General features: G+C 34.9%; 1 protein-coding gene across 1 annotated transcript in view; it reads right to left on the reverse strand.

The window, feature by feature from the left end:
* The window catches only part of daam1b (dishevelled associated activator of morphogenesis 1b), a 115853-nt gene that overhangs the window by 46291 nt on the left and 54122 nt on the right, over window positions 1–15440 (reverse strand). The window contains 2 exon segments of the mRNA XM_048206657.1: window positions 4065–4154; window positions 13902–14174. Coding sequence (XP_048062614.1) covers window positions 4065–4154; window positions 13902–14084 — 273 coding nt within the window. The 5' untranslated portion in view covers window positions 14085–14174.

The following is a 15440-nucleotide window of genomic DNA, read 5'->3' on the forward strand; positions in this document are numbered from 1 at the left end:
AGTTGTTCGAGTAAATGATTCATTACAGTCCGTGTGGACAGATCAGTTGTTGTCATGATTCATTAAAATGAATCTGTTCAAATGAGTCATTAGGTCACGAATTGGACATTAGTGGACGTTGACGCGTTGCGTGCGAATCGCGACTGTTATTAGGATATCGCAAAAGATTTGTCAACACAGAAAACACTTCACCACTGGATAGGATTTTCTTTTTGTTTACTGAAAGTGTGGTTTATGTCAGCTGCACGTGCAGGGCGCCTGTCAGAGAAGATGAGGTGACGTTCTTTTGAGCACTATTCACACCCAATGGTTATTCAGGAAAAACATTTTCTGAATGCGCCTTGTGAAACATGGATTCGGTCTTACGAACTTTTAGCATTGTGTCAGTTGATTTAGATTATTATGTGTGAGATAGAGAGAGTGCAAAGACAGTGCTTACTTTGAAGAGACCTCGTGCGCACGAAGGAAGAGCTCTGCTCGTTCTGTCCGTCAGCGCAGCAGTCGTCTCCCTCCTTCATTTTACAGTCGAATGGTGGCTAGAACGACTCCAGGTTCAAAGGTCAATACGGAGTGGATTAATCTGCGTTATTAATGTCCTGCGTTATTTTGACAGCCCTAGTTATAATATTTCACAATATTACTGTTTTACTGTATTTGAACAAATGAATGCAGGCTTGGTGAGACTTCTTTCAAAAATATTAAAAAAAATCTTAATCACCCCAAACTTTGGAATGGTAGTGAAAATTAACACTACTAAAAGCTGCTATATACTTATTGACATTAATATTTATTATTATTATTTGATGAGGAAAAAACAAAACAACATTAAGTTAATTCAAAGACATTATATTATTTTTATAAGTTTTTTTTTTTAAATTATACAGTACAAAGGAATATTTAAATGTTTTTTATTTAAAAATTCTTTATTATGTAATTAACAGCGTAAATGTATATTTAAGATATTTATCATGGATTAACACATTAAATTGTCACCTCTAGTTTGTGTCAAAATCAAGATGTCTACACCTTATTGATACATGGAAAGAGAAGGTAATGGAAGAGATAAATGGTGTGAATTGAAGGCTACAACCCGGCTGTTTCCCAGGCTTGACAGACCCATCAAAAGCCATCAGTTCTTGCAGATAACATAATCTGCACCTGCAAATGGAGGCCTTCCTGTTTGCTTTGGACCAACCACGGCTTCCCTTATCCTTCCACCCTCCTATCCCAGACTGAAGCCCTGGGGAAGAGCGCCAAGTCCCTGTTTTACTAGTCCCAGGCTGGGCACTGTGCTGAGTCTGCATGAATGCTGCTGCACAGCCACAGGCCATCTCACGACAGACATATTCTTCCTTAATCTCATCCATCCGCTCACCATCTTAAATCTTTTTCATTGGTTCCATGTGTTGAATCACGGAGCATGACCTCCTGATGCAAGTAGAGCTAAATCAAATGTGGCTGAAAGACTTATCAAAACACAGAAACAGCATCCCATTCGGGCCAACTGCTGTGCTTCCAAAAACCAGGATCAGGTTAGAAAGCAGGTCATTTACAAAACATGTATAAAAATCCTTCTCGTGACTAAAACTAGAAGTCAAAAGACAATTTTGAGTGCCCTACTTCACACCATGGCCTCTTTCGGCTCAGTGTCCCATGACAATGAGTAATTAGGTCTGTAATTGGGACACAGCATATGTGGCTATACAGGAAAAGATGTCATGGCCAGACAGATGGACGACCTGTAACCAATACCAGCTTTTGAACCACTACAATTCATAGATAAGAACGTCTGAGAAAAATCCCAGTGGGGCGCTTTCTTTTAATGCATCATATTATGTATACTGAAGCAAAAAAAACCAAAAAAAAACCCACTCCATATCACATATCTAGAGAAATATCAGCTAGAGTCCAGAATTCATTCATCCCACTGCAACTGTATCAGAGCTAAACACAAAAGAGGCAGAATACATCAGCACCATATCAGTTATTAGTGATAAACAAAGAAATACAGATGTATAATATAAGCCATTTATCGGTTGTCAGCCATAACATAAAATAATTATCGGCTTTTCTGTATCTTCCACAATTTCAAAATCACGTATACAGTAGAAATACAGCATTACAGTAAATAGCCAGATTGAATGCCCCCCATTGATAATCCTTTTTTTTTTTTTTTAAGATTTAAGATGATAGCATGGTGAACACAGTGCGTCCTGAGTGTATTCATTCACATGCATAACTATAGAACAAAAGTTAGTAACAGTTTTATTAAATACAGTACATAATAGCACGTTTCAGATGCAGCTACAGTGTTACAGGCTTACTGAGTTGCAATGGGTTTTACGCTTCAGTGTGAACATTTAACTAAGAACAGTTTATAGACCTGCAGGATTTTGCCACTTCAGTGTGCTTTCTATCACCCTGACTGTATTGCTGTCACATCACTGGCAGGTAACCACCGACCACCCACTGTCTTTGGCGGTGTATGTGCGGCAGGTTTCAGTGCTCATGCTGTCTTGAGTTAAACACATGGATTCACATCAGAAGAACAGGCTGGCAGGACTTATGTTTGTGGCATCATGGAGGGTTTGATGTCATTTTAAACACCACCCACCCCTCCGGCGTTTCTCTGCTCTCTGAGCTCCATTAGGTCATGGAGGATAAATGGTATGACTTGGCCTCACCATATCCTGCATTCCTAAATATGCAGCGATGTCCAGTATAAATGAATAAGTGTGATTTCATAAAATAGGATTTGCTTTTTAACAAAACATTACGCTAGAGGAAACTGACAGAATCAAGCGGTGGGAACAGCAGACCCATGTGATGACCTCGTCTATGGCAAATGTTCAAGATACAACAAGGACCCAGTAAATTCCTCCATTCCCATCACAAACCAATCAAGTCTAACACTTTTTCTTGAAGTTGATGAAATTATCTTGCATGGCTTAACAGTAGTTCAGTGGCCCAGGGCCAATGTCTAGTGTTTGTCACTATTTCTTACTTTTGTTGATCATAGTTATGTATTATTACAGTAGAATAAAATGTCCAGCTATTATTACAAATGAAAAACCAAATAGATTATTTGTTCTAACTTTGTTTTTATAAAGAATGCTTCATATTTAATAAAAAATGGTGCAAATGTAAATAATATTTGAGCAAAGTTTAATGAAATTTCTAAAAAAATAAATAAAAATAAATAAAAATCTTGAATAAAAATTGTGGTAAAAAGCTCTACTGGCCAAACCAGACAAGCAACGCAACGCAACGCAACGCAAAACAAAACAACACAACACAACAACAAAACACAAACAACAAACAAAACAAAACAAAACAAAACAAAACAAAACAAAACAAAACAAAACAAAACAAAACAAAACAAAAACACAAAACAAAACAAAACAAAAAACCAAAAACAAATGAAAAAACAAAACAAAAACACAAAACAAAAATCAAGCTTTGTCTTCTACAAGTACAGACAATAAGTAAAGCAGATTATTTCTCAAGCAGAAAATACTTTCTCATTTCCCTTAAAAAATATGTTCTTTTCTCCGCTCGTGAGTCACCATTTTTTTCAGTTCTCAGATGATGAAAGCAACGCCTAAAGAAACAGACTGACTGACACTTTGCAAAATTCTCTCCGCAGCAACGAACTGGATATCCTGAAGTGCAGCATGTACTTTGTTTCAGGTCTCTTTGGTAAGAAAGAATCTGCTAAGAACATAATGTAAGAGAAAGTCTCTTCATATTGTCTTTATGAAGTCTAACATGTCCACTTATCCAAAAGTTCTGCTGACACATAATTGATAATGAACAGATAAATGGAAACATTTAATAGATTAGCTGTTTTTAAAGCAGGGAAAGTGGAGATAAGGCCCATTGAGTCAGAATCCTGTTTCTTTCAGACGGAGAGGTGATTACGCTAAGCACTTTGATATATGAGATGTTTAAACACCGTTCTGACAGGATGACAGTGTAATCTGGTGCACTGAACTTTCAACTGAGGATGAGAGGGTTAACAACACACACACGCACACTATGGCGTAATGTTGGAGAAGTCTAACCTTCTTCTTGCTGCAGTAAATCTGCCATTTCTTTTCTGCTGGTAAGGCAAACATTGCCTCTCTGTGCTTCTCTGTGAGGTCCAGCTCATCCTGAATGAAAGGAAAAGACAGAAAGAGAAAAGAAAGATTAGATATTTTTGAACCTGGACATGGCAAAAACAAACTGTAAATCCCTCGAGGCAGTGCCAATATACCCACAAACCAATGATAACAGCATGTGGAAACCACAGATTTTTTTTTTCAACTTTCTCCTTACCCACAAATATTTCCTCCCATCCTCCAGCAGAGAGGATACAGAGGAAACTGACAGAAAAAGAAGAAAACGTCTGTGATATAGGACTAAGTGGTGATTTGCACTGCAGACCTGGTGAAATGACATTTCTTTCCACTGTATACTTATATACAGTTGGAAGAATAATAAATCAAAGTTGGCTTGAACTTTGCTTGACTTGAGTTTGAAAAACGCAACGGATATGAATCATATAGATTACACTGGATATATCTCAGTTAATGAAATTTAACTAAGGAAAATGTCAATGCATGTTTTATAACCAAATTAAATATATTCATGCAGGGTTGTGCATCATTCCTGAATTTAAAATGGATTTGAAGTGAAGTGGCAAACAGAATTAAGATTGCAATTCAGATTTAAAAATTAAAGTATAAACATGATGGAATGAAGAATGAAATTTTTAAAAAAAATGTTGCTATTGTAAGAGTAGTACACACACACTACTATTAAAATGTTCTCTCTTTTTATTTTTTGTCAAAGAAGTTTGATTAAATTGATCAAAAGAAACAGTACAAACATTTATAAATGTTACAAAGGATGTGAATTCCAAACAATGAAAAAAAATTAAAGCAGCACAACTGTTTTCTACTTTGATAATAATAAGAAATGTTTCTTGTGCAGCAAATCAGCATATTAGAATGATTTTTTTGAAGGATCATGTAACACTGAAGACTGGAGTAATGATGCTGAAAATTCACAAGAATAAATTACATTTTAACAAATATTTTAATAGAAAACAACTATTTTAAATTGTAATAATATTTCACAGTATTACTGTATTTTTAAGACTGTGATTGTGTTAAATTTCTTTAAATTGTAATTCATTCAATTCCTCTCTGTCATTCCAATTTAACATCCTGTGGAGTCTCTCTAATTCACTTCAAATTCATCAAAATTCATTGTAAATTCTGCTCAATTCTGTTTGAAACACTGAAGGACTGATGATTGAACAATCAGCGGCTTTGGCAATGAATGTACTACATATAAACTTCTGCCACTTGTAATTTCCTTTTGTTTTGTCCTTGAAATAGCAGTATACCACAACAATCACTGTGTTGTGGTTTGTCCTCAACAGTGGGTGTAGGTTTCACAAAGAAAGCCCTGGTTTGTTTGTTAGCTGCTCTCGACATGGGAGTCCCAAGCGAAATTACAATTCCACTGTGATTTTCCACTTGTAAACACACAGACAAATGAAAATATTCATAATACAATATATACAGGAGAGAAATCCATTCACTGAAACATGCAACTGAGTCAGTTTACAATCTTTCATGACATGAGGGTGTTTCCCCTCTAAGTATCCCACCATAAAGCACCATTTTGTTGTCCTCCAGGGACACAAAATGGCAAAATTTTATCATAGCCTCCTATAGTGTATGTAAAATAATTGTTAATGGTTATAGGTAAAACACTATTTTTGAAAAAAGTCTCGTGTTCGCCAAGGCTGCATTTATTTCATCAAAAATACAGTAAAAACAGTAATATTGTAAAATATAATTATAATTTAAAATAACTGTTTTCTGTTTTAATAGTTCATAATGTAATTTATTCCTGTGAACCTTAATTTTCTGCAGTCATTACTTAGTCTTCAGTGTCACATGACCCTTCAAATGATGCTGATTTGCTGCTCAAGAAACATTTCTTACTATTATCAATGTTGAACTGTACTTACAAAGCTATTTTTATTATCATATCAAATTCTATGAAACACTTGCATATCATGATAGTGGAAAAGGACATAGCTTCAACAGTCAAAGTTGATTGAATTTGAGCTCTACAATCTGAAATGGACCACGTTCAAGGAACGGATCCACCATCGATCTGTCCATTTCAGCAGCAGAAGCTAATAAAGAGTCCGCTCAGCGTACATCTCTCACTGTAAATCCCTGCATGTAATGCTACTCAGAGATCTGCCTTCCAAAACTGGTAATGGCTTCCTGTCTGGCAGCTCTTGGTGACAGTGATGTCCCTGATGCTCCACAGGGTAGCAGGAGAGAGGAAGAGCTGCTGTTCCTCTCATCCGGCCTGGTGTCTCTTCCATCTCTCTTTCCTGCAAATCCCCCAGCCTTTAACGGAAACTAGCTGCACAGTCAGCAGAAGTCTAGACATCCCCGGCACATACGCATAAAGAAAATACGCATACAGTGTCTCGTTATACAGTCAAGGGCAGCCAGACTACAACCAGGATGTTCCATTCATGCAGAAAACCACACCTTGCCTTATCTGAACCCAACACGCTACATCAAGCCCCAGCGTTCAGTCGCAGAACAAACATTAAAGCCTGGGCCGTGTGCATCAATCTATCAATGCTCTATACCAATCCTTTCAGCACTCATAATGAGGAAAACGTCCACTGTAGAACATGAACTCTCTATTGTAGACTATACACTAAGTCACTGAGCAGTCAAATCAACTCTTGATTAAAATAAACTTGCACTCTAATGGAGAATACAGTAGGATAACTCTCAGATTACACCAATGAAAAGACTCATTTATTATACAGTTTACACTACAGTGGTGTACTGAAGCCATATACCGTATTATCTATGTCTTTATGGTTTAAACAGATGTTAAAGGGATAGTTCACCTGGAAATTAAAGTTCTGTCATTATTCGCTCCAAACCTGTATGAATTTCTTGGATCCAAAGAAAACAAAAGGAGCAATTTGGAAGAATGTGCTGGGCACTCTTTTCCATGCAATTGACCCTTCGCAAAGACCCGCCCCCCTTAGTTACTGTTGCTTTGTCCGACAAGCCGTGGCGCTACCATGCCACACGCAGTAAAAAATACATTGCGGAGCAAAGAGGATACTGACAACACATCGACAGACAAGACAAAGCAGGTTACTACTACATTTATATCATCAAATAAACATGAATGAACATGAGAAGGAATGTTGTTTCAAACGTGGAAATACTACAATATACACAATTTTTTCAAGTTTAACTCCACCGAGGTTAATCTTCTAACTCCTGACTGCTTTGTCGGACAAAATGGCGGAGTCGGCGTTCTGATTGGTTAGATCGCCTGTCAATCAAACTCCTGGTGAAGGGTCAATTACACAAGCTTAAGCAAGTTTCCATACCCTTATTTTTATGCACAATTATCGATTCCACGAGATGGAAATTATATTTTTTTCCCGCAAATGTATTATGTGATTAGTGTTGTCAAAAGTACCGGTACTTCGGTACCAAGTCGGTACTGAAATTTTGAAAATGTGACGATACCAGCATTTCTGTAGTACCGGTAGTACCGAGAATCCGGGTATATTCGGTACCAACTGATAGGGCTGTGCTAGTATTTACTTGAATATGACACGAGTGAAGCACAAAGCTTTGTTTACAGAAGAAATAATAGATTAGCAATTAAATGTGACATCGCAGCCATGGAAACATTTTGGTTAATGCCGAATAAGAGAGGTGCGTGAGTCCATACATTTAAGCTTCCTATTCTGTTTTCCGAATCGTGATCTGGTCACCTGATTAGCAGAGAATTTAACAATATTCCATTAGTTATTCCACTGAACATGGAATCTGATTCTTTTTCCAAATCTTCACTCACGCAGGGGATTATAACGTTTCTTTCGTTCGCATTTAGGCCTATTATAGGCTATTCGCATTATTGTGGTAAAGTAGAAAAAACACCGTAGGACAGAAACCTTTTTGCTTGCACGTCAGTTTCTATTTAACAGAGTTTGTGCTTGTTATTGGACTTTATAAGGCACGTCAAGTTTATTTGTATAGTGCGTTTCACACACCAGTGATTTTTACTTTCGTTTTCTCTGGCAGCGCTAAATCAAACATAGCCTGAATGTCTTGCCCCTGCGGAGGATAAAACACGTTCTTCAGACCTTTTACAACAAGTGTCAGTTGTTTGTAACATCAGGAGATAACGAAGATATTATTAAAGAGAAATGGTCTCTTTCCTGCTCGTGTCCCACATCCCTCTCAAAGCGGCTATATCAAAGTAATAACGGGACTTTGGCTATATATGACGCGTCTCTGTGTGGAAATAAAAAACTAATGCTTTTTGAAATGATATTTAACTCTCGTATTATTTAGGTTATATTTACCTATATTTATTTCATAGTTTTACAGGCTGTAGTGTGTTGTTTCTCTGACGGAATAGCTAAAATAAACATGCACGTCTGTTACCCCTGTTGAAAAAACGAGCATATGCTGGTAAAGTAGGTTTTGAAGCTGGTATGCTGGTTTGAGCTGGTTTATGCTGGTCCAGGACCAGCTTAGGACTAGTATGGACCAGCAGGACCAGTTTAGGACCAGCATACAGCTTCAAAACCTACCTGACCAGCATACAAATTCAAAACCTACCTTACCCAGCTGGTTTTTTCAACAGTACACAATGGATGTTTGAGCATTTAATTATTATTATTTTTTTTTTATATTTCAAAATTTATTTCATTAAGGTAGCCTATATATACACACACAAACACACACTCCAAATCATATTTAATGTTTTTAAAATAGCTATATAAAATAGTAAAATAGTTCCAATAGATTTTACTGTGGTACCGAAATTGGTACCGAGAACCGTAAAATTTTCATGGTATCGGTACCGACTACTGGAATTCTGGTACCGTGACAACACTATATGTGATATTCCAATTTTTCATATATAGATACATTTTGCAACTTTAGATGGAAACATAGCTAATAGCGCGAATGGAGCTTTCAAAGCTTCAAAAAGAACAAATAGGCATGTACCGCTACCACTTTTTCCAGAATGAGTCCAATACTTTTATTTTTAGTACTTGCCGATACTGAGTACAGATACCTGTATTTTAATTGTATTTTTAATTTTTAAAAATATAGGGCAGAGAAACCAAAAGAATACAAATCAAATTAGCTGGCTTTGCAAATAGATATTTCCTTCAGTTATTTTCATGCTTAAAGGGATAGTTCACCCAAAAAATGAAAATTTGATGTTTATCTGCTTACCCCCAGCGCATCCAAGATGTAGGTGACTTTGTTTCTTCAGTAGAACACAAATGATGATTTTTAACTCCAACCGTTGCCGTCTGTCAGTCAAATAATGCAAATGGATGGGAACTTCTACTATAAGTGTAAATAAAACTTGCATAGACAAGTCCAAATTAAACCTTGCGGATCGTGACGACACATTGATGTCCTAAGATGGACTTGTCTATGTAAGTTTTATTTACTCTTATAGTAGAAGTTCCCATCCACTAGCATTATTTGACTGACAGACGGCAACGGTTGGAGTTAAAAATCATCATTTGTGTTCTACTGAAGAAACAAAGTCACCTACATCTTGGATGCACTGGGGGTAAGCAGATAAACATCAAATTTTCATTTTTGGGTGAACTATCCCTTTAATTATGCCTGTTAAAATGTATTGTAGGAGCTACAGTTACTTTCACTGTTCATATTATTGCTCTATCATATATTATCTTTAATTTAATAGCACAGTGAATATTTAGAACTGCTCCAGCAGGGCTCAACCAGTCAAGAGCAGTGAGTGATTGAGTCTTTTGTTGTTAGATTAACATTGAGGACAAAGACAGCAGCAGGTTTATTAGGTTACTGTCACTTTAAGAGATGCACGTATCTAACACACTGTTACACACGCATTTTCCTTCTCAACTGTCTACATTCACTTAAGACATAACTTAATATGTTTCACAAGGATACTTGCCTATATGGGTATTTTGAAATAATTTTGTGGGGAACTTGTCCGTTGAAGCATACGGAAGAGGATTAGGGCCAAGCAATAATAAAAAAATAAAACCATCTCGAGATTAAAGTTGTTAAATTTCGAGAAAAAACTCGTTAAATTTCGAGAAAAAAGTCGAGATAAAATGTTGAGAATAAACTCGTTAAATTACAAGAAAAAAACTCGTTAAATTTGGAGAAAAAAGTCGAGATAAAATGTTGAGAATAAAGTCTTTAAATTACGAGAAAAAAGTCATTAAATTACGAGAACAAATTCTTTAAATTATGTGAAAAATGTTGTTAAATTTTGAGAAAAAAGTCGAGAAAAAATGTTGAGAATAAACTCGTTAAATTACGAGAAAAAAACTCATTAAATTTTGAGAAAAAAGTTGAGATAATGTTGAGAATAAACTCATTAAATTATGACTTTATTCTCAAAATTTTATCTAGACTTTTTTCTCGTACTTTTTTTAAAAGTTTTTTTCTCGTAATTTAACGAGTTTATTCTCAACATTTTATATCTACTTTTTTCTCGAAATTTAACGACATTTTTCTCGTAATTTAATGAGTTTATTCTCAACATTTTATTTCAACTTTTTTCTCGAAATTTAACGAGTTTTTTCTCATAATTTAACGAATTTGTACTTGTAATTTAACGACTTTTTTCTCGTAATTTAATGACTTTATTCTCAACAATTTATCTCGACTTTTTTCTTGAAATTTAACAAGTTTTTTTCTCGTAATTTAACGAGTTTATTCTCAACATTTTATATCTACTTTTTTCTCTAAATTTAACAACATTTTTCTCGTAATTTAATGAGTTTATTCTCAACATTTTATTTTGACTTTTTTCTCGAAATGTAACTAGTTTTTTCTCGAAATTTAACAACTTTAATCTCGAGATGGTTTTAATTTTTTATTATTGCTTGGCCCTAATCCTCTTCCGTAGAAGCACAAGAAAACATAAAAGAGAACTTTGATTTAATAGGATATTTGCACGCTGTCTGAGAGGCAACTTTCTGGATATTTTAAAGTGTTGTGTAATAACGTAATGTGTGGAGAACAGAAGGAAAAATCAAACAAGATTGGATGAAGTTCTTTATTCCTGTGTCATATGCTTTATTGCTGCTTACCAAGTCCTGACAGACACCACATGGTTCTTTTCGATGTATGATTCGTTTACAACCACTAGGCTACATTCTGTTAAATTTCTCTTTTTTGTGATCCACAGAAGAAAGTAAGACATGCAGGGTAGGAAACACATGAGGGTGAGTAAATGATGACAGAATTTTCATTTTTGGGTGAACTATCCCTTTAATTCTATGCCATAAAAGGATTACAATGCGATAATTTTGGATGAGACTCAAATGTTGTATCTGGGACCAATCCTAATACAATAGACCTAATCTAATCCCCTGGAAAAAGACACATATCACAGCTAAATCACATGGAAACTCCCTTCATGTACCTCATTATTTTCACTTTATCCTGAAAAGCCCCTTTGTTCTGAGTGTATTTTTGTAATTCTAATGTCCTCAGTGTGCTGAATACGATAAATTTGTAAGAAGACTTTGCCAACCTCTGACATGAAGCAAAATTTGCATAATAACCTCCAAATAAACAGAATAAATGTCGGCTACAGTACTTTAAAAATTAGTCAGGTATCTTCTACTAAAACATAATATTACTTTCATGTAAAACCATGTGAATAAGCAGGCAGGTTGCCAGTTACGCAACACCGGTTTACAAATTCAACAATAACTTGCCAGAACGGCGCGTGCTGAGAGCATGAAATCTTTCTGTGAGGGCTGTGAAAAAAGAGCAACTGCTGCTGCTTTGTGTTGTACATCAATTCGAACCCAAGTACAGGGAAAGAGAGGTTAAGAATGGGTCAGACCAAAAACAAGCAATTACTCTGCAGTGCAGTCCAAGACACAAGGCCGCTCAATGGGGCCCATTGATGTGCAAAGTGGAAGCTGGCAGAGATGGAGGAGGAGAGAGAGAGAGGCAGAGCCTGCAGCATGCCACAGTGCTGCGTTTTCTATTCAAGCAAGGATTAAAGACAACATATTTGATTAATCAATTACAGCTTTTTAATTACTTTAAATTAGTGTGCAAAAAAGGAAGGACTGAGTATATGGAAATAATAGTTTGTTTCTTCATTAATTAGGTCTACTTGCAACATATAAGATAAGTGTGGTGATATCCATAGAAGGTTTTTAAAAATAAACAAATAAAATAAATTATTATCATTATTATTATGATGATGATGAATACAAAAAATATGATATAATAGGATTAATTATAGAAATTGAAGAGAACAATTTTATTCAGGAAGGATGCATTAAATTGTTCAAAATTGACAAAGACAATGTTACAAAAGATTTCTATTTCAAATAAATGCTGTTTATAAATGCTGAAATGTTGAACTTTTTACAAATTTTCTAATATTATAATAATAATAAAATTATTATCAGATGCAAAATTTGATTTTATTTATGTATTAGTAAATGATGAAATTAACATAATTTAAGATTAATAAATGCTTTAGACATAGTATTCATTGTTAGTTTATGTTAACTAATTTAGTTAACTAATGTTAAATTAAACTTTATTGTAAAGTGTTCCCGAGTTGTTTTAATTCTAATATTCCACAATATTACTGTTTTTATTTGTATTTATGATCCGATAAATGCAGTCTTGGAGAACACAAGAGATGTCTTTCAAAAACAGTTTTTTTTTAAAAAACTTGCAACCCCGAACTTTTGAATTAATATAATATAATATAATATAATATAATATAATATAATATAATATAATATAATATAATATAATATAATAATATAATATAATATAATATAATATAATAGTCACATTTTAAGTTTGATATAATATAATATAATATAATATCACATTTTAGTTTGATATAATATAATATATATATAATATAATATAATAGTCACATTTTAAGTTTGATTTCTAATCTGTTTTTCTGTTCTGTTCATGCCTCATGGTTAGTTTTCTAGTTTGTTAATTAGTTCTATTCTCTGGTTTACACAACACCACTTTCAACTAAAAACGGAAAACTTTTTATGCGTTTTGACCGTTCACTTACACAACAACGGCGTGTTGGGGGCCTGACAAGGTGCCCTTGACAGAGGCTACTAGCCGAAACGTTGGTGAATAAATACTAAGCCTATGCTTCAGTGAGTGTGCAGTTGTTTCCCTTTTACTATATCATCTCTGTGTAAACAACAAAAACACGGATCTGTGAAATTGATGACTCAGTTCCCTTGCCTATTTGTTACCATAGTTAAAGACTTATTTGAATATTCCGTTTCAGGTGTGTATTGTTAAGTTCCTTGTTTGGTGTCTCTATTTATACTCTCTGTTCCTACTTAGTCTTTGTTCTGGTATTAGTCTTGTTTAAGCTGTTGAGTTGCATTGTTTCTCCTGCAATTCCCTAGTCTTCTGTTTGTGAATTTATATAAAACTTCCTTGGACTTGGACTTTGATTCCTGCTTCCAGCAAGTGTGTGAACTCTACAGCACAACTATACTATTCTCAGGCGTGCACATAACTGTTGCGCAGATGCACTTTTGAGTACCAACATTTTTGGGGACAGGGACACATTTACTTACAGGAGTAGGATTTTTCTCCATCTCTGGTAAGATAGCAATCATGATGATAAGTGAGTTCATTAATTATTAGGGGTGCAACGGATTGCAGTTGATCCGTGATCCAATACGGACCAGGCCCCACGGCTCGACATACATGTGATTCGCGGATTAACTGCTAAGTTTAACCATTATAATGTGAAAGTGTACAGAAATGTTAAAAGTTTGCACCTACCACCAGCTCTGAGAACATGGCGTCTAGCTCGTCATAGTTTGGGATGGGCAGCGCAGGCTCCATGGTCTGCAGGGCAAAGTCCTCCCGCAGGCGGTAGGTGATCTCTGGGTGGTCACTGCTCTGGAAGCAGCAGAAGAAGAAGGATGCGCCATGCCCTCCGCCTCCACGTTTCCGTGGCGCCATGGCTGCTTCGGAGTGGGGCCTTAAGGGATGATGGGAATGAGGGAGTGCTGGTCCTCCCCCAGGTGAGAGCTACGCTTAGGTCACTCAGCCCTGTAAGAAGACAGAAAGAGAAACTTCGGTCAAGCCATGAGATCGTTTCTCAGGACAAAGCCTTCCATTAGCCTTGATAAAGTCCAGGCAACAAACCAATGATCTAACAGTTCAGCTTAATCGAAAACTCTGAATCAAGACGTCAGCCCATAAAGACTCCGCTAAGCCTAGTCAACACCACAAGTAGTCTCATATCGTGCATGTAATCATCAGATTGGCTCATTCCAACTAACCACATCACAGGAGTGACTATGGACCACAATGCATCACTCCCTACATAGGATTATAGAGGCTGTGCAAATTAACACAGCTTGCATCCACATGTGTAGGGCCACATCTATATTTAGGACAATGGAAAGCAATGGGTTTCAGTGACCACAAACAAAAATAAAAAGCTTTTCATAAGATCCAAACTTGACAAATAAGAGGAGAAAGACTGCAAGTTAAATTACTTAATTGGGTCAATGAGTGTTTACAATAAATAAAATGGGAAAAAAAAAAAAATGTTACAAGATGTGAAAACATTAAAAAAATAAAAAATCTTTGTATCATTTTGTAAAATTTAAAAACTTAATAAAAATAATAATAGAATTATTATAATATATTAAAATGTTAGATATTAAAACAGAATTATTCTAATATACTAAAATATATTTAAATATACATTAATTAATTAATATTTCAGTATTTTTTTTTTTAAATATCATGAATTATTATTTCATAAATATCTTTAGATATCATGAACTCTTATGTTATTTTTTTCTGCATGTTATTGCATGTTGGTTGGAGGACATAACTTTGTTATTTTGGCGGAAAAACCTTTGTATGTCAAATTTATAATAAAATTTACAAATATTAAGTGGAATTTAAAAAAATTAATAATATTAATAATAATATGTCTGTTGATAATAATAAACTATTAAGCCAAATTGTTCATTAAAGGTTTCTTTTAAAGAATTTAAATTTTTAATGACTTTTCTTTTTCATTATGATATAAGAACAGTTGTATCACCGTGACATTTTGATTTTATGCCCCCTAAAAATTAAATGAATTTTAATTCAGAACATACAAATATTCTCATCACATTGTATGTGCAGCACAAGTTACATATTTATTTAGTTTTTTTTTAATACATAAACCAAAAAAAGTGTTGTATAATTGACACTATTGTTATTCTATAATAAACTCAACAATCCAACAAACTCGCCTCTCGTGTTTCATATACTTTGCAAAAATGCAGTATGAACAACTGCTATAAGAACAAT

This window comes from Megalobrama amblycephala, linkage group LG11 (assembly GCF_018812025.1).
Source record: "Megalobrama amblycephala isolate DHTTF-2021 linkage group LG11, ASM1881202v1, whole genome shotgun sequence".
Lineage (NCBI taxonomy): Eukaryota > Metazoa > Chordata > Actinopteri > Cypriniformes > Xenocyprididae > Megalobrama > Megalobrama amblycephala.